Here is a 23328-nt window from a genome sequence, read left to right as displayed (position 1 = left end):
GTGTCAGCTGCCACATAACTGAGACTACTTTTGCGTGTAACGGCTTGGGTACCCCGCAGCGAAGACCAAATGCCCCTTTGAGGTGCAAGAGGTGAAAACCGAGGTATCCTAAGTGCAGCCTCCAGATTTAGCCCAAAGCCAAATCAGTTTGTGGCAAAGCGGGTCCACATCCGCTTGCTGACCTAACGGTGCCCAGTTGTAGGTTTTAGGCACCGACCACAATAATGTGAGCCATTACCTGTGAACGGTGAGGAACTTGCTGTTTTGTTTGAAAATGTAATGTTAGTTTAAGGATTAGGGTAAAAGTTGTAAACTTGTCCGGTCTGCATATGTCATATTGAGGAGCTCTACTAGATGGTCCTTCTATTTCTCCTAGATAGTCAGCAGATTGAAAGAACATTTTTTTCTACCTACCTTTAATGGTAGAAAGCACACCACGTTTGGAGATGGAAAGGTGGGCTAGAGGGGATATGGAGGAGGCCTATGCGTTTTAGTTTAAATTTTTTGCTAGGTGTGCATTCATCTGTTTGCTGGCAATCTAGGAAAAATAGCTACAAAGTGTCGGGCCAAAGGTGTAATTGTAGTGGGTGGAAAGTTTGTGTTTTACTTGGGCCTTTGGACCTTAGGGATCCCTTCATAATAATAATAAAATAATAAACCTTATTTGTGTAGCGCCATGGGTGGCTTGCTCTTCAGCACTGAGATGCGTCACGGGGGCCTGTTCTTTGGGGCTGAGGAGGGAGTGGACTGTATCGAAAAGTGGTTTGGGGTGTGGGATAGTGAGGAGACTTATGAGCAGATCAGCAGTATAGATCATTTTAATTGAAGGCCTTGTCAGAAACTTTGTATAGTTGTCCAATAGATAAAAGTTAGAACTTTACGTAAATGTATTGCACGTTGCTCTTAGGAAGCATAGTAATGGCTCACAATGTAATCCTTTTTTTTGCAACAGGCTTCATCTGAGGTGAGTATAGCATTAATAGGTTTTGCACCTTGGTCTTATGTTAGTGTCAGCTGCCACATAACTGAGACTACTTTTGCGAGTAACGGCTTGGGTACCCCGCAGCGAAGACCAAATGCCCCTTTGAGGTGCAGGAGGTGAAAACCGGGGTATCCCAAGTGCAGCCTCCAGATTTAGCCCAAAGCCAAAACAGTTTGTGGCAAAGCGGGTCCACATCCGCTTGCTGACCTAACGGTGCCCAGTTGTAGGTTTTAGGCACCGACCACAATAATGTGAGCCATTACCTGTGAACGGTGAGGAACTTGCTGTTTTGTTTGAAAATGTAATATTAGTTTAAGGATTAGGGTAAAAGTTGTAAACTTGGCCGGTCTGCATATGTGATATTGAGGAGCTCTACTAGATGGTCCTTCTATTTCTCCTAGATAGTCAGCAGATTGAAAGAACATTTTTTTCTACCTACCTTTAATGGTAGAAAGCACACCACGTTTGGAGATGGAAAGGTGGGCTAGAGGGGATATGGAGGAGGCCTATGCGTTTTAGTTTAAATTTTTTGCTAGGTGTGCATTCATCTGTTTGCTGGCAATCTAGGAAAAATAGCTACAAAGTGTCGGGCCAAAGGTGTAATTGTAGTGGGTGGAAAGTTTGTGTTTTACTTGGGCCTTTGGACCTTAGGGATCCCTTCATAATAATAATAAAATAATAGTAATCCTTATTTGTGTAGCGCCATGGGCGGCTTGCTATTCAGCACTGAGATGCGTCACGGGGGCCAGTTCTTTGGGGCTGAGGAGGGAGTGGACTGTATCGAAAAGTGGTTTGGGGTGTGGGATAGTGAGGAGACTTATGAGCAGATCAGCAGTATAGATCATTTTAATTGAAGGCCTTGTCAGAAACTTTGTATAGTTGTCCAATAGATAAACGTTAGAATTTTACGTAATTGTATTGCACGTTGCTCTTAGGAAGCATAGTAATGGCTCACAATGTAATCCTTTTTTTGCAACAGGCTTCATCTGAGGTGAGTATAGCATTAATAGGTTTTGCACCTTGGTCTTATGTTAGTGTCAGCTGCCACATAACTGAGACTACTTTTGCGAGTAACGGCTTGGGTACCCCGCAGCAAAGACCAAATGCCACTTTGAGGTGCAAGAGGTGAAAACCGGGGTATCCCAAGTGCAGCCTCCAGATTTAGCCCAAAGCCAAATCAGTTTGTGGCAAAGCGGGTCCACATCCGCTTGCTGACCTAACGGTGCCCAGTTCTAGGTTTTAGGCACCGATCACATTAAAGTTTGAAATTTGAAAATACCTTTTCAATATATGAAGAGGTGTGCAAGTCTTTATATATTAGGCGCATAGTGGAAATAATTTTACGACTGGTATTTAAAATGCCGGGCTTTATACATTTCCCCTAATATATATAATGGGAGGATAGTGATGTCACATGTACACTGACTGATCACTGCATTAGGAACAGCTGGCACGTGATCAGTAAGGATGTACTACGTGACGGGCGTGTCACAAAGTGCTACCTGATAATGTGCTGACCTCTCCTCTGCACAGCAGAAGACAACATTTTACAGTAATGGGTAATGGTTGTGACTTGAGTGACTTTGACTGCAGGCAGATTGTTGGCGCACGGATGTGTGGTGCCAGGTTTTTATGAAAAAGTTTCACTTACTGCGGTTCAGGAACAGCCAATATCAAGAGTGTACCAAAACTGGATGGAAATATGTCATTCAAAAGATTACACTTCTGCAGGCCATGTGTGGTTGATCCTAAAGGTGATCTTTGGATGCCACGTCTGCTATCTCAGCATTGACTTGTTACAGTGGACCAACAGACCTAGCAGTACAACAGCGGGGAAGTTAGACAAATTTCCACAGTGTGTTGCGTGTTATCGATGCTGGATTAGAGTCGCAGGTGTTGTAGCAGAGCCGGTCACTAGACAGTAGTCAGAATAGGCAAGAGTTGTTATCAGGAAGTCACAGTATGCAGTACAAATGGATGAGACGAAAGCGTAGTCAAAGGTCAGCAGCAGGAGGTATCGATATGCAGTATAAATGGGATGAGAGAAGCATAATCAATGGAAGACATCAACCTGCTTTGGTTCTCGTGTGGCTTCAGTTCTCGGCGAAGGGCTCAGTGTGGATTGTTGGAAGGAATAAGGGGTGTTAGTACCCCAACCCCGCAGTCTCTCTTTTCACCATTCGGAAAGTCTCTGGTCAATCCAGATGCACAGTTGAATGAAGTCTTCCAGGTTGTCAGGAGTCTCCCCTCTGGCAAGTTCATCCTTTACACGCTATGATAATCTCCAACGAAATTGGCTCTGTTGTGCAGCTAGATTCCACGTGGTATCAATCACCCTGTGCCAAAACTCTGCTGTATACTCTGCAACGGAACGTTGCCACTGTTAGAGGTTATGTAATCTCCCTTCAGCCATGGCACAGTGGTACGGATCATCAAAAATATGAACCATAGCAGTAGTGAAGGCATCTAGGCTGTCAAGCATATTACTATTAGTCTCTATGTATGGCAAGGCCCATGCGAGTGCCTCATCAGTGAGCAGGTTAATGATGAAAAACACCTTCTTCCTGTCACTGGCAAACAAGGTGGGCTGCATCTGGAAATATATCTGGCATTTATAGTGTACAGAAGTCAATGTACCGGTCTTTCTAGATGTTTTTGAATGGTCTATGTTGTCTTGTGTTGTCAGTGTCTCCCATGTGAGTGAATATGGTGTGTATTGTACAGCTGTAGCACTGAATGGGTTACTGTCTGGGTTATGTCTGGAAATGTATCTTTTGTATGTCATGTGACCTTGTCATATGCATGAGTGAGTTTTTTTTTACTCTTTTGGTCTTTCCTATCAGCTTTCTGTTTGGGATACTCAAGTCAGGAGCCTGTCTGCACAAAGACACCTTTTGGCCCATCTACAGATGGCCAGGTCGGATCCCCTGCGAGAAATCTCCTGCAGGGACCAGTGCGGCTCTCACCTTCTCATGCGGCTCCGGCTCTGTGACGTTCTGGCTGCCGGCCATCCCGTGCATGCGCAGAGCAGAGCAGAGCCACCGAGAGTGACATTTCTGTGCAGGACTCTTCGAGACCCACACAGAAATAGAGCATGCCACAATTTGTTTTCCGTGTATATTTTCACGTGGACAAATCGTGTCCATCTGCCTAGGATTGCGTTTTGTAATGCAATCTTATGCAGGTGGGCAGGGGCAGAAATTCTGCAGGGTAGGGAAGATGGAGGAAGCTGAGCAGATGAGATATGTGTGTCTTGGGTCCCTTCTACCCAGGCCCCATCACTGAAAAGCAAGAGAGGAGCTGCAAGTCTGCCAGACCCCACTGGGCAGCACTGAAAGTATGTCCCACCCCGTAAGTGTGAACCGATAGAGAGTTGGAGAGTGCAAGTTAACCCTTTCCAATCCACTGTCTGACCTCTAAAGACATTATGATTTAAGGCTGTACAGCTCCAATGTTGGAAGACGTCCGTCGGGGTTCTCTTACTGAAAATTGCCAGCCTCTCTGCTGTCGGAGTCTATCCAATGTGTCACCTCACGCAGTACTGGCTTTAGCCACCATATAGCGCCTTTGTATAACACCAGAAAAAGAGTAAGCCCCTTAGAAAAACCAGGATACAAATTGGATTAGAAAGGGTTAAAGAGTGGCTGGGATTAGAGAACCACAGATAACTAGGCCTGTGTAATCCCTCTGTCCTCCCATGATTCCTCCGTCACACCACGAGTCTTCCTGCTCCAGTGTCTTGCCGGACTTTGTATGGACTGTTTTTCAAGTTTCTGCAAGTAAACAGCTTTACCGCCCGTTCCTGGTTCAACCTTTGTAAATCAACTGTGTGTGCGTGGACTCTTTATTATACCCTTCAGAATTCACCGCAGAGGACGGAATGGTGGCATCACATGTGACTGTGGTATACCACTATTGAGTTTCCCTATTTAATAGCCTGTTCTCAGCTCCTTGGACGTGTCCCCAGTTACCCTCTGGGTGGGAGACGGTAGGGTCCCATGACAAGGCCCAAACTCTCCCCTGCTGTCTCCTAGGTTGAGGCTCGCTCCTCGGACGCTGCAGATTGATTTAAGAAACCTCTGTATTGGCAACGATCTTCAGTAAATTTTGGTGGCAATGGCATGTGGACGTCTGGCCCTGAATTGTGCATCTCCACGAGTTACCTCTGTAACCCCTCGATCTCAGGAGGCACAGAACTCTTGGAGCTCTGTGACCTATTTCCTGAGCATGGCTACTAAGGACTCCATTTTAGGGAACGTGATTTTCTTGTTGCGTCTTACCGATGCTGAATTGGAGCCGCAGGTGTAGTAGCCGAGCCGGTGACTGGAGAGTAGTCAGCATAGCCGGGAGTCGTTATTGGGAAGTCACAGTGTGCAGTACAAATAGATGAGATGGAAGCGTAGTCAAAGGTCAGCAGCAGTAGGTATCAGTATGCTTGTAGAGGAGCTGAAGGAAGAGGCGCTTGATCACGGTGGTGGAACACAATAATCACACACTGGATCTGAGGCATGGTCAGGCTTTTATAGGAAGTCCTAATTAGTAGCAGGGCGGAGTCAGAACTGGGAGACAGGAAGTGGATTTAGCAGGAGCAAGGAAACCTAGCCCTGACACAATGACCATGTGGCATACTTTGCATCTACACAGGCTCAAAAGAAGGAGGATTACAAGGATGGCCCCTTGTCATCGCCAACAATGCCTCACATGGGCTCAGGAAAGATTTCAATGGATCATGGCAGAGTGATGATTCCTGTTTCCTAGAGAACCATATGATGAAGGTGTATCCATGGAGTCAATAGGCCAGTGGTTGTGATGTCAGGGTCTAGGGAACATTTTCCTGTCTCGAACCTGCAACCTCCTACATGATCATGTCATAAACACAATGACATGATCATGTATGAGGTTGCATGTTCGAGACAGGAAACCAAGTAATCTTGTAGATATGACTAACAAAAATACATGATGTTATAGCGAGTATTCAAACCTACTTAGGACTCATGCTCAGGCATAATGAAACAGATCTGGAAGGGGTATATATATATATAATACAAACTAGCCGTACCTGGCCACATGTTGCTGTGGCTCAGTCTGGTTAAATGTAATAGCTGTAATGGGGCTGCACATCCGATATACAAAAAAAAGAAAAAGTGCACAACTGCTCTTAGCAGCCACAACAGTAATGCACTAGGTGAGCTGTGGTCCTAAGAAGGACCGTTGGGGTTCTTGTAGACACTAACACTCTCCCTATAGCAGCAGCAGCACTCTCCCTAATCTCTGCCAGCGTGCGTCTGTGGCGAGCCGCGGGCAGCCCCACTTTAAGTACTCGGCGGTCACCTGATCTCACCAGCCACTCACTGCTGTGGGGTGGGATAGGGCTGGAACGTCACAGGAGGAAGTTGTAATGCCTTTCCTGCATGTCTATTGGCCAGAAACTGGTGCAAATCTTTCAGGGAAGGAAATGGAATTGACTCGAACACCGCGTGGTGCTCGTCTCGAGTAACGAGCATCTCGAACACCCTAATACTCGAACGAGCATCAAGCTCGGACGAGTACGCTCGCTCATCTCTAATAATTAACCCCTTCATCTACTTCCACAACAGTGTTGCCATGTGACTGCCTTGCTTTAAATGTTAGACTGATGATATTAGGTTCGTAGACGTTTTTGTTCTTGGCCACAAGAATAGCTCGTTCTCTCAGCCAATCAGGATTCTTAGAATTGGCTTGAATATTGGGAAATTCTTTTTTAACCAATTCTTCTTTTGACGTCACTAAATTGCAGACGTTATGAGGCAGTGAAATTCGTCCTGAGGTCCGATCAACCAGCACCTATCCATTCCCAATCTCCAGCAAGTGATGTGAGAATATCTCGGCTGATCGATCTTCTGCAGCTGGACACGCATATCTGGAGTTCATTTTTCCGTCTTTACCTGTCGCCACAAAGTAGAGTATTTCAGGCAAGCATTTATTTATCCGCTGGTGGTGATCGAGGAATTACAGGTAATGTTTGCCTGAAATCTCCTGCAAGCAATATTAATGCCTTCCCAAATGGTCTGATGTTTCCACACAAATCTTGCAATGATCGATCCATTTTTTTTTTGTGCGCCATTGTGCAATCATCCCAAACAATAAACTTGCATTTCTGCAATACTTTTCTCATGCCGGATGCTTTGAAAATGTTGCACGTGGGAGTTTCAATGAATTGCATGTTCAATGGCAATTTCAAAGCGGAATGAGCAGTTTTTCCAAAAAATCATGTTTTTACCTGTCACAGGTGTGAGAGCTATATAATAGTAGGTATATAAAAATACACACGTATTTGAATGCAACGTTGTGTCCAAATTTCAAAGCAATCGGTGAAGAACTTTCGGAGATTTAAGATTTTGAACAAACGAACATTTACATTTTTATTTATATAGATATACGCATATTAAGAGGCACAGACATAGCTAGATTAATTTGCACTTAAAACAACACTGCTTCCAAGTTTTTCTGTACCTCTTTCCATACTCCCCGAAGCGTATCTGTGGCGACATCAGCTGCAGGACAGACCGAAGAAGTAGGGATTGCTGTAAGGAAGCGAGGATGCTGACCGTATACACAAAAAAATGGAGATACCCCAGTGGAAGAACAAGGGCGGTTGTTTAGTGCAAACTCTGCCAACGGCAGGAACTCTGCCCACTGATGAGCTTTTTCGCTAGCAAACAACCGTAAATATTGCACTAAATCTTGGTTCTTCCGCTCAGTCTGACCATTAGTTTGCGGGTGGAATGTTGAGGAGAAGGAAAGCGACGTTCCCAGGTTTCTGCAGAAGGCACACCAAAACTGCGACACAAACTGAACCCCGCGATCAGATACAATATTTTGGGGAACCCCATGTAGTCGAATTATTTCTTTTACAAAAATCTTGGCAAATTCTTTTGCCGAAGGTAGCTTCTTTAACGCCACAAAATGTGCCATCTTTGAGAACCCGGTCGACCACCACTAAAATAGTGGTGCACTTCTGGGATTCTGGTAGATCAGTTATGAAATCTACCGATAACTGCGACCATGGACTGGAAGGAACCGGTAGCGGTCTCAGGGGACCCTCCGGAGGACGCCGCTGACTCTTATTGCGAGCACAGACCGAGCATCCCCTAACAAAGTTGCGGATCTCCTGAGACATGCCTGGCCACCAGAAGTGTCTGGAACAAAGATCCAGGGTCCCCTGAAACCCTGGATGCCCTGCGAGAACCGACGAGTGAGATTCATTCATGACTCTAAGACAGGGGTGTCAAACTCATTTTCACCGAGGGCCATATCAAGCTTATAGTGACCTTCAAAGGGCCGATTGTAAGACAGTATAGTGAGGTCCTGTTCACACCAGCGTATTTGCGTACAAAATATGCAGTGAATAGAAGCCATTGATTTCAATGAGTCATTCACATGAATATAGATTTTCACAAAGCATGACCTATTATGTTACATACTACGCACCGCAATAGGCCATTAAAGTGAATGGGCCGCGCACATACATGGTGAATGCGCAGGAAACCTGTGTATTCACTGCTTATTTGCGCGCTCTTTCAGTGGGCCCATCTGCGTTTTTTTTTTTCCTCTATTGCGGAAATACGCAGTGTGTTTGTACGACCGAAACACTATTACGCCCTCGTGAACGAGCCCTAATGGTGACACCCTCACCTCCCTCCCCCCCCTATAGTGGTCGCAGTAGTCATAGTGACTCTCATAGTAGCCCCAGTAGTAACAGGGTACCCCCACAGTAATAGTAACCCCCCATAGTAATAAATCCCCGTCAGTAATATTAACCCCATAACAATATTAACCCCAACCCATATACTTCCTCCTTGCTGTCAGCACCACTCCCCCTCTGCTCGCGCTGAGCCTAGATGCACACTGACGTCAGTGTGTAGCCTGGCACACTTCCTCCCTGAGTCCTCTCCTGCGGAACTGAGGAGCAGAGGACTCAGGGGAGGAGGATCCTGGCTGCACACTGACGTCAGAGTGTGCGCCAGAATCAGCGCTGCCAACGTGATTTCCAGTGGGGAGCTATGGCACCCCAGCTGGTAATCACTACAGTGGTGAGCGTCTGTCGGCACGCCGCGAGCCACATAAAATGAGGCAGCGGTCCTTGTGTTTGATAACTGTGCCTTAAAGGCACTGTTTTTTTTTTTTGCTTCTTCTCCCACTTACGAAAAATCCTAACTCTTATTTTTCCAACAATGTGGCTGTCTGAGGGCTTATTTTTGTGGGGCAAGTTATATTTTTCAATTCTACTATTTTTAATGTATCATTCACATTAATGTAAACATTTATATATGGTGTAAAATGGAAGAAGACACTATTTCAATATCTTTGTTGGGAGGGAATTGTTTTTACAGTGTACACACAGCAGCAAAAATTACATGATAACTTTATTCCGTGGGTCAGTAGGATTACGACGATACCAAATTTATACATATATAATTTTATTTTTTTATTTTTTTTACGACTTTTTGATCACTTCATTAAGTTTCTACTTGGAGATGGGATGACCAATAGAAGTGCAATTTTGCCTTTTTTTATTTATTAGTATTTAAATGTTTATTATGTTCACCATGTAGTGTTGATGTGAGGAGAGAGAACCGACCCCAACTTATTAAAAAAAAAAAAAAGCAGGTACCCATTCACAATACAGGTGTTTTTCTATGCGGCCATCCGACTCTAGGATCACCGCACAGAGGTGCTTGATTGTGACACCCATGCGTATGTGGGGTGTATCTAGGCTAAGCCTTTTCTGGAGTAACTGCCTGCCAAAGAGTCTGTGGGGGGACTCCTTACCCCCCCTCCTCCTCTGGACTGTATTGATCCTGTGTATCCTCCCTACCTCTGAGCTATAGCCTGTCAGTACGTCAAGTGACTTGTACCTGTAATACCTGTTCAAGTCTTTTTTCAGGTAAAAGTTATACTGGGCCTTAACTGTTCCTCAGGACCCGAGGTTATATATCTATCTCTGTGTTTATTACTCCGCTGCATAGAATAATGGTATGTGGGAAAGGTTGCATCACAAGTGATATCTACTACAACACCCACACACACCACTATCATCCCCTTTATTGGCACTCCCAGCCAAAGGAGTATGGAAGCCTGGCATGCAATCTACACTGGCCTTGGCAGCATGTCATCCCTCCGGGACCAGAGCATGGCGAGTGACACGTCAGCACTTAACCTTCCCAGGTCTTCACGTTAGCCAGGTGCTCAGGGTCACCCCTCTGGAGTGTTGCACAATCCCATCACTGCGGGGCCATTCGGGACACCCTAATGCCGATTGGGCATTTGAATTCCGCTGTCAAAAGTGGTGTGACTGCTGCTTGCAGTTGTTGTGGATGGTGTCAGAGGCAGTTGGCCCTCGCTGTGTATGGAGCAGGATCGGCTCACCATCCATACAAACCCCGCCGCTGCTGGGCGTATATGTATGCCATTTAGTGTCAAGGGGTTAAGGTGGTCATACACGTTCAATAGCTTTCTCCCCTCCTGTAGACCCTGATCACCCCCTGCTCCTATACCCAGGGCCACCTCTCTTGCGTAGAGCCTGGTTCATAACTCAATGTGTTCCCTCATCAGGCCGATCACATCTCTATCTCTAGTTCGCCCTCCTTTCATGGCAGAATCAGTAACTGCTTGTCGCCTTTTCTCCCTGCAGATAATTTACGTGGCTCGGAACCCTAAGGATGTATTTGTGTCATATTATCACTTTTATCGCATGTCCTATGTGCACCCAGATCCGGGGACGCTTGAAGAATATCTAGAAGATCCTAAAAGGAACAGGTACAAGTAATGTATCCTCTCATTATGCTGGTAGCATAAGGGTTAACTCCTATAGGGGTCTGCAGTAGGGGAACTGGACTGCAGCCTTCTCTGGTGCAAGGAAATGCTTCCTCTACCAAACACATGCCAGTTACTAAACCGGTGGTCTGCAGCCTGTGAGACCCCCGCTGTTATAGAATTACGACCCTCAGCAGGCACCTTCTAGATGTCCTGTCCATGCTCATACTTGTCCTTTCTCCCATAGTTGCCTTTGGGCCATGGAGTGACCATGTGAAGTGCTGGTGGAAGATCAGACAGCAGAAGGACGTCCTCTACCTGTTCTACGAGGACCTGTTAGAGGTAGCAATAGATATTTACTCATCCTAGGTATCCATTGTGGATTAGATCCGAGTGCAGAGCACCCTGGAAATGACCAAGATAATGTTCACTTTATATTAGACAGACGGGGGTTAGCCAAATCAGTAGCTATATTGTGCACACCAGGGGCCGATCAAGGTTACCAAGGGTCTTGGCCTGTCTGGAAACTGTGGACCCCAAGGAGTCTAAAGTTCTATAATAATCTGATATTTACTACAGAGACAATACCAGAACCAAGCTCATTCCATAGATACGATAACAGAACCAAGATATCTACATACCAACATCTTAACAAGAAAAAAAGGACCCACCATGATCACATAGTATCACCATATAGTAACTAATACCACCATAGTGTTACTAAAGTAAGACCACTGCAAAGATCAGTACTGCTAATAGTGAAACTATATAAGAGCCAAATAATACCGCCATACTGTTACTGAGAAAAATACTATACAAAGACCAATATTGCCGCTATATAGTGGTAGATATCCGCTCTAGACAGGCTCTCTGCAGACCATATCAGTAATTACAGTACCGTTACCTCTAATGATAACAGGTTATGTCCTCTCTGACTGGAGTTGTTCACTTTCCCTTTTCTTCTCCATCCGACCCAGAATACCAAGATGACTTTACCAATTCCCCATAATGTCCCCTCTGTGGCCCTGCTTCCTAGTAGTGTCCCTTCTAAGGCCCAGCTTCCTATTAATGCCCAAATTTGTAATATTGCCCCATCTATGGCCCTAATTCCTAGTTGTCGCCACTGTGGCCCCAGTTACTACTAGTGTCCCCTCTGTGGCCCCATCTGCTTATAGTGCCCCTTCTTTGATTCTGCTTACTAAAGTGCCCAGCCACCACCCAATACAGGCTTCAGTCTAACAATCCCACATGCGTTGCGCTGTCTGTTGCTTGATGCTGAGCGCTCTATGTAGAGTTTAACATGTCTCCTCTCTCCCGTCTCCTGCGGTCAGTACAGTGACCCAGGAAGCAGCAATGTTATAGCACCCCTGCTGCGCAGTATGAAGGTACATTTAGTCACCGAGTAACCTTTGGTTTCATAGAATTGCACAGTCCCTGTTAGTAGTGATGGGCCGGCCGCTAACGAGCCGGCTCCTGTAAGTAAACGATGGGGGTGGGGGAAGTAGGACTTCATGGAGCGGTGCCACACACCCATAGATGCCGCTCTAAGCCCACATAACCTGCAATGATGACAGTTTTTTTCGCTTTTTGCTGAGCCAGATCATTTGGCTCAGTTCAACAAGAAGAAGACGCTCACTGTTCAACTAGTCCCAACTGGGGTCGTTACTGCGCAGAAGAGAATTTCAAGTTATCCACTAACCACATGATAGGGAATAACTGATTAATGGGGGTCTCACCTCAATCTTGAGAACAGGACTCCCATGTCCTGCCCTCCTGTCCTTATGGGGATCGCTTCTCTCCCCGCAGTGACGTCACTCTGAATGCAGCATTGGCTGCTCATGTGCGGTCAGTACTCCATTCACTTCAATGGGGCTGATGGAAATACCCGAGCGAGAAGTGAATGTATCACTGGTATACTTATATGACCAGTCTCTTCCTTACTGGGGGGTGCAGTAACATCGCACTGAGGAGGATGGGGGACATGAGACCCATCGATCAGCAAGTTACACTTTGCCCTGTGGATAGGGAATAACTTGAAATTCTTGTACAGCTCCTTTAATGATACTCTACAAATTCTGTGCAACTTTCTTACCCTTGACGTACCCTTGGATGAGGGGTTGAGGCGGTTTTCTAAACTTCTCCATCTGCTTGGTACAGGACTCAAAACGTGAGATCAGGAAGGTGATGAAGTACATGGGGAAGTATCTACCTGAGGATGTTCTGGAGAAGATCCACCAGCGTACAACCTTCAAGACCATGAAGGAAAACCACATGGCCAACTACAGCTCCATCCCGACCCATGTTATGGACCACGAGGTCTCTCCTTTCATGAGGAAAGGTACCGTCTATTTCCGCGTTACTATTAACTACTGATAGCGTGTTACTTATGGTCACTAAATCCTGCACTTCTGCCTTTCTAGGAATTTGCGGCGACTGGAAGAACCATCTCACTGTGGCTCACAATGAATTACTTGATGCCTGTTATAAGAGGGAGATGTCTGACACCGACCTGACCTTCCGCTTCGAGGTCTGAGTCAATGACCTACTGACTGTCTCCCTTCCATTCCCAGTCTCTGCCCGCATTGCACATGGACAGACATCCTAAAGAATACAATTACTGCCCCATGACTTCTTATCACCTTTTCTTCTGTATTTACCCCGTTCCAAAAATAAAGACATTTCATGATTTATAGCAGTGGAGGAATACGTCTTCTGGCAGGTAAATGGCAGCCAATTTGTGTACGGGTCATTGCTTAAAGTCTAGGCTGGGGGCGAGGAGGTAACAGCGCTGTCGGGCTTTTGGCAGCTTAATGACCCCCACACCTGATTAGGTCTGTAGTGGAGATTACCTTCATCATTAATACACGCACTAGCTGTCTGATGCTGCGTGCGATGGGCACCGTATAGCTTTTTTACTCCTCCTCCTGGCTCCAGTGCTCGGAGTACAGCGAGTATCGGGGAGAGGAGGAGTAACGAAGCTATGCGTGTAACATTGCCAGACTGCTATTGTGTGTATTAATGATGAAGGTAATCTCTACCATGGATCAGATACCAGTTCTGGGGTGATAAAGGGAGTTCTGTTACTAGATGGGGCCACACAGAGGGTCCAATTATTAGGTGGGGCCACTAAGGGTGAATCTATGTAGAGGGATCCCTTTTACTAGATGGGCCTACACAGAGGGTCCAATTATTAGGCGGGACCACAGAGGGTGTCTCATTATAAAGGTGGGTCTACATAGTGGGATCTCTATTACCAAGTGGGGCCACATAGGGGATCCCTATTCCCGAGTGTCAGGAAACTACTGAATGTATGAATATTTAGATTCAATTTCATTTTAATTCCTTCAGTAAGGAGTATACAGTGTGTGATTCTTTCAGACATGACTTCTGAACCATCATTGTTCTGGACCGAGAGCCAAGGCAGATAGTCGTGTCTGGGGAGAGGTATTTATTGGTGTATGCACACACCAGAATCAACATGTTGAGTGTGTAGTTTGAGATATATCTTGTCTTGGGTAGAGAGACGTACAATGGATGGGGGTAAGTGGTGTATCCCTATTACCTAGTGGGGCCATGCATAGGGGGGTAGTCCCTATTACCCAGTAGGGCCATGCATACGGTGAAGGGGGGTCCCTGTTATCAAGTGGGGCAATACATTGGGGGGGGGGGGCCCTATTACCGAGTGGGGCCATGCATATGGGAGGGGAAACCCTATTACCGAGTGGGGCCATGCATATGGGAGGGGAAACCCTATTACCGAGTGGGGCCATGCATATGGGAGGGGAAACCCTATTACTGAGTGGGGCAATGCATATGGGAGGGGAGACCATATCACTGAGTAGGGCCATGCGTGGAGGGAGTCCCTATTACGAGTTGGGCTATGCATGGGGGCAGGGAAGTCCCTATTACCGAGTGGGGGCATGCATGGGGGGGGTGTCCCTATCACCTTGTGGGGCCTACATATAGGGGAGGGAGGGGAGTCCCTATTACCGAGTGGGGCTATGCATATGGGGGGGGGGGATGTAAGTCCCTATTACCGAGTTGGGTCATTCAGGAGGTAAGGGGGAAGTCCCTATTATCTAGTGGGGCCATGCATATGGGGGAGAGGGGGGAGGGAGTTCCTTTTACCAAGTTGGGTTATGCATATGGGGGTGGGGGAGTCCCTAATAATGAGTTGGGTCATTTATGAGGGGTAAGGGGGGTGTCCCTATTACCGAGTGGAGCAATGCATACGGGAGAGTCCCTATTACCGAGTGGGGCCATGCATATGGGGGGTGGGGGTGGAGAGTCCCTATTACAGAGTTGGGTCATTAATGGGTGGTAAGTGGGGCCATGCATATGAGGGGGGTCCCACACATTTGTTACCTCTAAAGCAGTATCCTAGGGTGTCCGTGTATATGAGGTAATTGTCACATCCATAAAAGGGACTGAGTCTTTATTGAGCCCATGTAAGAAAAGACAACGTTTCGGTTGCTAACTGCTTTGTTAAGCCAATATGTGGTTTATTTACATTGGCGGGAGTCCCTGTTATCTAGTGAGGCCATGCATGTGGAGGATGGGTGAATCCCTATTACTGAGTGGGGAAATGCATATGGGCGGGGTCCCTATTACCTAGTGGGGCGATGCATATAGGGATGGGGAAGGGGGGGGGGGGGAGAAAGACCCTATTACTGAATTTGGTCATTTGAGGGAAGGGGGAGGGGAGTTCCTATTACCAAGTGGGGCCATGAATATTAGGGGGGGGAAGTCCCTATTACCGAGTGGGGTCATTTATGGGGGGGTAAGGAGGGAGTCCCTATTACAGAGTGGGGCCATGCATATGGGAGTGTCATAATTACCCAGTAGGGGCATGCATATGGGGAGAGGGAGTCCCTATTACGGAGTTGGGTCATTCATGGGGGGTAAGGTGAAAGTCCCTATTCTCTATAGAGAGAAGAAAACCGTATATGGACGATTCCAAGCTGAAATGTCACCTGTGATCACTGGAGGTAACAGCACTGTAACGACTATCACTGTAGAGAGCTGTTAATTGAGTACATTATATGGTGACTGCATTATTTATAGGTAAACTAGAACAGATCCGCTGTACCTAAGCCTGCCACATTATAAGGTGGTTATATAGGGTGAGTTTAATATGTTCTTCTTTCCTGTAGTTCAAAAGCAGCGCATATACATATTTATTCCCCTACCTCATGTTTTGAACAGATGACACGAAGAGTTAAAAGGTATAGAGCAACCCTATAAAAAAATCCTAAGCCCCTCCCCCTTTGTGTATTTTAAAAGAAGGTACCAGAAGCATTAACTAAAAAAAAACTTGATTGGGAGGGAAGTTAAGTGCTGCTGTTTGGACTACAGCAACAAAGGCCAGCATAATAAATTCTACCATCTGAAACAGCAGCTCATATATATTATATATATATATATATATATATATATATATATATATATATATATATATATATATATATATATATATTAGTGTGTATGTATATTATAGCACAATTTCTTAAGGGTGGGAAATACCAAAAATTTTATATTGAAGGTCCAACGGAAGATTCTTCCCTTGCTGAGAAGTCTAGTCTATAATGGCAAATGAAGGTATTAAGAGTTCTCCACCATGTCACCCGGCAGATGCTTTCAGTTGGAACTTGAGCACCTCCTGCTCATAAAGTTGCTGTTGGTCTAGTAGATGAACCTGAATTCCATCAGAGGGAAATATTCCTTTCTGCTATAACAAGATCTGGTAGCCACCATCAAGCTATGGTTAATTTTGAGGTCTTATCCCCCTTTTTTGGGCCACTATTGAGCACAAAAGATGATCTGTCCTCCAGAAGTCTTCTGTCCGGGCCAGATAGATCCTTAGACTTCTGCTTACATCCAATGTCCAGTGTGATTGTTCTCAGTAAGAGAAACCAGGCAATCTTGTAGATATGAAACCTTTTAATGGCTAACAAAAATACATGATGTTACAGCAGGCTTTCGGATGGTTCTGTTATCCACACTTCATCAGGCTAAAATGAAACTGGTTTGGATGGCACACAATTATAACACACAGATGCGGAGGTGAGGGGGAGGGGTGGGAGATACACCTTTTGATCTAAATAAATGTTCACAAACAGAAATTTGAGACTTAAAGGGGTTGTCCCGCGGCAGCAAGTGGGTCTATACACTTCTGTATGGCCATATTAATGCACTTTGTAATGTACATCGTGCATTAATTATGAGCCATACAGAAGTTATAAAAAGTTTTTCACTTACCTGCTCCGCTGCTGGCGTCCTCGTCTCCATGGTGCCCGCCTAATTTTCGCCGTCTAAAATGGTCGAATGGCCAAATTAGACGCGCTTGCGCAGTCCGGGTCTTCTGCTTTCTTCAATGGGGCTCCGTGTAGCTCCGCCCCGTCACGTGCCGATTCCAGCCAATCAGGAGGCTGGAATCGGCAATGGACCGCACAGAAGAGCTGCGGTCCACGGAGGAAGAGGATCCCGGCGGCCATCTTCAGCCGGTAAGTATAGAAGTCACCGGAGCGCGGGGATTAAGGTAAGCGCTGAGCGGTTTTTTTTTTAAGTCCCTGCATCGGGGTTGTCTCGCGCCGAACGGGGGGTGGGGTTGAAAAAAAAAAAAAACCGTTTCGGCGCGGGACAACCCCTTTAAGGCTGACTTGGACACCGATTTTCCCTCAAATCGCTCAAAGCCATCTTTTGAGCGATAATCGTTCGGTCTAACTGCACTGAGATTGTGCAGTTTTCGTTAACTGATTGCTGATCCTTCAGCAACAACTTATCAGTGATTCACAGCGGGATACAGCTGATACTATTGTTTCAGCTGTATCCCGCTACCTGAAGACAGGCGAGGTATGAAGAACACAGCTGTCCAGCTGCCTTCTTCATACCCCGCTCGGAGCGCTCAGCTGTATAACAGCTCGGCACTCCAAGCAGAGAAAAGCTGGATGCAGAAGACAAGCGATACGGCTTGTCTTCTGCATCCCCCGCTTGAAGCGCAAGGTGATCGCTCAACGTTTTTTGGTTTTAGTTTATCGCTCAATCTAAACAAAGACACAGATGCTTAATTAGTCCACTGAGCTGCAGAATGTGACAGTTTTATGATGCCTCTTATTTTTACTTGAACTGCACATGGAAAGATGGTAATACTAGCTCTGTAGCACCACCTATTGGATGACAACATTCCTACAATAAATTTCAGAATTTTTATTAGAAAAACAAAACACAGACAATGGTTGTGAAGAGGACAAAGTCTTGACTTTCTTCAGACCTTTCATATTCTCCACTTATGCAAGAATCCCGGGCTGAGGTTCATTCCATTCTTGAGGGTATCAGACATTGCCATAAATTTATACCCCCAAATTATTCTGTGACGCTGTGACTTGAAGGTGCCCTCTGAACGCCAGGGGGATGACTGCTCCAGTGAGACGGGGACGGGGAGCGCAGGGCAGGCTAGACAGGTTCTAGTGGTGGGAGACTCAATTATTAGGGGGACAGAGAGGGCAATCTGCCATAAAGACCGGGATCGTCGAACGGTGTGTTGTCTTCCTGGCGCTCCAGTTCGACACATCGCGGATCGGATTGACAGATTACTGGGAGGGGCTGGTGAGGATCCAGCAGTCATGGTGCACGTTGGCACCAATGAACAAGTTAGAGGTCAATGGAGGGCCCTCAAAAATGATTTCAGGGACTTAGGGTCCAAGCTCAGGGCAAGGACCTCCAGGGTAGTTTTCTCGGAAATACTACCTGTACTTAAAGCCACACTAGAAAGGCAGCAGGAACTTAGGGAGGTAAACAAGTGGCTCCGGAGTTGGTGTAAAAAGGAGGGATTTGGGTTCCTGGAGAACTGGGCTGACTTTGCTGTCGGCTACAGGCTCTACCGTAGGGACGGGCTGCATCTTAATGGGGAGGGTGCAGCTGTGCTGGGGGAAAAGATGGCTAGAAGGCTGGAGGAGTGTTTAAACTAGGGACTGGGGGGGAGGGTAAAATGAGAAATAGTGGGGTAGCCAGTGTAACTAGCGATCCGGGTCCAAGCAAAGGGAATGGGGGTCGAGCAGGGGGTGGGGTTAGTACAGTTAGAACTGATCGATCAGCCATAAGTACGAATAGCAACAAAACAAATTTAAAAAACAAAAAAAATGATATAAATTGTATGACCACGAATGCACAAAGTCTGATCGGTAAAGTAGGTGAGCTTGAAGCGAGAATGACTGATGAAAACTATGATATAGTCGGAATTACTGAAACATGGCTTGATGATAAGTGCGATTGGGCGGTAAATTTGCAGGGGTACAATCTCTTCAGAAGAGACCGAAGGAACCAGAAAGGGGGAGGGGTATGTCTGTACGTCAAATCAAACTTGAAGCCGAGGCTACGGGAGGATATAGGGGTAGGAGACGAACAGGTGGAATCTCTGTGGGTAGAAATACAGGGAGGGAAAAATAACAAAATCCTGATAGGGGTCTTCTATCGACCACCAAAAGCAACAGAAGAAACTGAAAACTTACTACTAAGGCAGATAGAAGAGGTGTCAAAGCGAAACGAAGTAATTATCATGGGGGACTTTAATTATCCAGATATAACATGGGAGAACGAAACCTGCAAATCTCACAGGGGTGATAAGTTCTTGAGAGCAATTAAAGACAATTACCTGAACCAACTTGTGCAGGAACCAACAAGAGGGAGGGCCATTCTGGACCTAGTACTAACCAACAAACCGGAACGTATAAAGGGGGTGCAGGTTGAGGGGCACTTGGGGAACAGCGACCACAATATAATCAACTTCCAGCTGTCAATCAATAGGAAGCCTTATCAGGGAGTGGCAAAGAAACTAAACTTTAGTAAAGCAAAATTTGATGAGCTTAGAACTACTATCGGTAACATTAATTGGGACAACATCCTCAAAAATATCAGTACGGAGGACAAATGGGAAAAGTTCAAAAGGATCCTAATCGCCTCATGTGAGCAGTCCATTCCCTTTAAAAATAAAAGAAACTCAGTTAAAAGGAAACCAATGTGGCTTGACAAAACGGTACGAGGGGCAATAAACGAAAAGAAGAAAGCGTTCAAACTACTAAAGCAACAAGGCAGCGAAGAAGCGCTAAAATCGTACAGGGAAAAAAACAAAATATGCAAAGATACGATCAAAACTGCCAAGGAGGAAGCAGAAAGACGGATCGCAAAAGAGAGCAAAAACAACCCGAAGCTATTTTTCAACTACATTAACAGCAAAAGGATTTGCAGGGAGAGCGCTGGCCCTTTAAAAAACAATGCAGGAGAAATCATTGATGAAGACGAAGGGAAAGCAAATCTACTAAACAGTTTCTTCTCAAGTGTATTCACCAAAGAAAAGGAAATGCCACACGAGATGCAGGGGAATAAAACGAACCCCTCACAAAATATCTCATACCTGACGCAGGAGGAGGTGCGGAAGCGTCTAAAGAAAACTAAAATTGATAAATCGCCGGGCCCAGATGGATTACACCCAAGGATACTTAAGGAACTAAGTGACGAGATAGCTAGGCCGCTATACCTAATATTTCTAGACACTATCAAGACCGGAGTAGTACCATTGGACTGGCGCATTGCCAACATGGTTCCAATTTACAAAAAAGGGAGCAAAAGTGAGCCTGGTAACTACAGGCCAGTAAGTCTCACTTCAGTAACGGGAAAAATTTTCGAGGGGATTCTGAGAGACGCCATCGATGAGTACCTCAAGGAGATTAAGGGAATAACTCCTCACCAGCATGGATTCATGAAGGGTCGCTCATGTCAAACAAATCTGATCAGTTTCTATGATGAAGTAAGCTCTAAGCTGGACCAGGGAGAATCTATTGATCTTGTATATCTGGACTTCTCTAAAGCCTTTGACACCGTGCCACATAATAGGCTAATATACAAAATGAGGCAGCTCGGACTGGGTGAAAACGTGTGTAAGTGGGTAAAAAATTGGCTCAATGATAGAAAGCAGAGGGTGGTAATAAATGGCTCATACTCTGATTGGACCACAGTCGCTAGCGGGGTGCCACAGGGTTCAGTACTAGGCCCCACTCTGTTCAACATATTTATCAATGACCTGATAGAGGGGCTGCACAGCAAAATATCAATATTTGCAGATGACACAAAATTATACAATATAATTAATGCAACGGAGGACAACGTGCGGCTACAAACGGACCTGGATAAGATGGGGGCTTGGGCAGGAAAATGGCAAATGAAGTTCAATGTTGAAAAATGTAAGACTATGCACATGGGCAGGAGGAACGGATGTCACAAATATTCACTTAATGGGGTACCACTAGGGAAAAGTGATATGGGAAAGGATCTGGGGGTATTAGTGGATAATAGACTAAACTGGAGTAACCAATGCCAGTCAGCTGCTGCAAAGGCAAATAAAGTCTTGGGGTGCATTAAAAGAGGTATAGGGGCGAAGGACGAGAACGTTATCCTTCCATTATATAAGGCACTTGTCAGGCCTCACATGGAATACTGCGTACAATTCTGGACACCGGTGCTCAGGAAAGATGTCACAGTGCTTGAAGGGGTTCAAAGAAGGGCAACTAAACTAATACATGGAATGACGGGACTGGAATACCCTGAGAGGCTATCCAAACTGGGACTATTTACTCTAGAAAAAAGAAGGTTAAGAGGCGACCAAATAACCATGTATAAGTACATGAGGGGACAACACATGGATCTCTCCCGCGATCTGTTTACACCCAGGACCATGACGGTAACAAGAGGACATCCGCTATGATTAGAGGAAAGTAGGTTTCATCACCAACATAGAAGGGGATTCTTTACTGTAAGAGCAGTTAGACTGTGGAACTCTCTACCAGAGGAAGTGGTGATGGCAAAATCCATAGAGGAGTTTAAAAGGGGACTTGATGTCTTTCTGGAGAAGAAGGATATTACAGGATATAAATATTAGTTTAAGTGTCAATCCTGGTATATAGGCAGGTAGGAACTATTAGGGGTTGATCCAGGGAACAGTCTGATTGCCATTAGGGAGTCGGGAAGGAATTTTTCCCCCAAAATGGCTAATTGGCTTCTGGCCTTGGGGTTTTTTGCCTTCCTCTGGATCAACACAGTAGGATAGACAGGCTGGACTAGATGGACATTGTCTTCATTCGGCCTTACATACTATGTTACTATGTAGTATATCATGTATTTAGCATCATGTATTTTTGTTGGCCATTAAAAGGTATCATAGCTACAAGATTAACTGGTTTCTCTTAATGAGAACAATCACACTTTGCTCTACTGGCTAACACAGTACCAAACCCCCTTTTTTTCATACATTCAGTGTCTGTAGTGCCTTTCCTTCTCCAAGAATGGTTCAATGTTGGTATGGGAAGGACACTTGGGTTTGAATGAGAGGAGAGTTCTTAGTAGCACCTTGTCTTGGTGAAACAATAGAAAGGGTTCTTTTGCAGCTAGTGCTTGCAATTCACTCATCCTCTTGGCCGATGTAATTGGTACTAAGAATACAACCTTTCTGTAAGAGATGATAACTCTGCTTCTGCAATGGCTCAGAGTGGTTCATGCAATCTTCTTAGTACCAACAGCAGGTCCTGTTTTGAAAAAAAGATTGGTTGTGGATTGACAAAGCTTTTGGATGGCCACCAGAAACCCTTTTTTTACCATGGTTGCTTGGCAAGAGATTTTCCAAAGAAAGCTGATAAAGTCGAGCCCTGAACCCTAATAGTATTAAGTCTAAGCCCTTTTTCAAATACATCCTATTACGAATTGTAACAGGCTTGCTCTTGAGGGTTGTTCTGCTGAAAGCCTTCTTTGGTCACACCATATTTAAAGGTGGACACCATAATGGAGTAGGCCTTATTTTTTGCAACACCTCTGGCAGCCATCAAGGTTGAGACTACTGAGTCTGACTGGCCTAGGTTTCCCTAATAGGGACCCGTCAATCTCCAGGTCGTCAGGCTGAATATATTAATGTCCTTGGACAACAACCTGTTCTGATACACCATATGCGGTCTAAGCGGAAGACTCCATTAGGTTTCTTGTCTCATCCTCAGGAGCAGGGGAAACCACGCTCTTCACGACCAAAATGGTATGACGGCAAACACTGGGGCTTGGTCTTGCCTGACCTTTGCCACGACTCTTGAGACCATCGGCACAAGAGGCAACACAGAAGCCAGCTGAAAGTTCCGCACGATGGAAAAGGCATCTAGCAAGTATGGTTTCTCCCGGTGATAGAGTTAAATTTCTCAAGCTTAGTGTTGGCCCTCATTCAACAGCTGGTGGGCAGATGGGATCAGCCCAAAATCGACCTGACAGCAAACACTTTTGGGTATAGTGCCTATTTACCTGGAATCAGTTGAAACCAGCTTAGATAATCAACCCATATGTTCAGCTTTTCCCGAATGTGAACCATTTCTGTAGGACCCTGAAGTGCCATATAGTCCATGAAACAGCCTGTTAGTTGCAGACATCATCCCTGGACCTGTCATCACCTAGCGAAATGAGACTTGACCCGGTATCAACAATGCCTGTACCTGTGAGTTCAGGCTTTTAAATCTTCTCAATGTGAT

At 45.6% G+C, this 23328-nt stretch overlaps 1 protein-coding gene across 1 annotated transcript in view; it reads left to right on the top strand.

Annotated features, from left to right (window-relative positions):
• Positions 1-13467, top strand: part of LOC136578001 (sulfotransferase 1A1-like) — a 159910-nt gene extending 146443 nt beyond the window's left edge. Inside the window, exons 3-6 of the mRNA XM_066577908.1 lie at positions 10656-10780; positions 10975-11119; positions 12935-13115; positions 13198-13467. Coding sequence (XP_066434005.1) covers positions 10656-10780; positions 10975-11119; positions 12935-13115; positions 13198-13310 — 564 coding nt within the window. The 3' untranslated portion in view covers positions 13311-13467. The remainder of the gene's footprint in view (positions 1-10655; positions 10781-10974; positions 11120-12934; positions 13116-13197) is intronic.
• Positions 13468-23328: the final 9861 nt, after the last annotated feature.

The sequence above is a fragment of the Eleutherodactylus coqui genome, chromosome 8 (genome assembly GCF_035609145.1).
Source record: "Eleutherodactylus coqui strain aEleCoq1 chromosome 8, aEleCoq1.hap1, whole genome shotgun sequence".
Taxonomy (NCBI): Eukaryota; Metazoa; Chordata; class Amphibia; order Anura; family Eleutherodactylidae; genus Eleutherodactylus; species Eleutherodactylus coqui.
The sequence above is the reverse complement of the archived record's forward strand: the minus strand, read 5'-3'. Positions and strand labels throughout refer to the sequence as shown.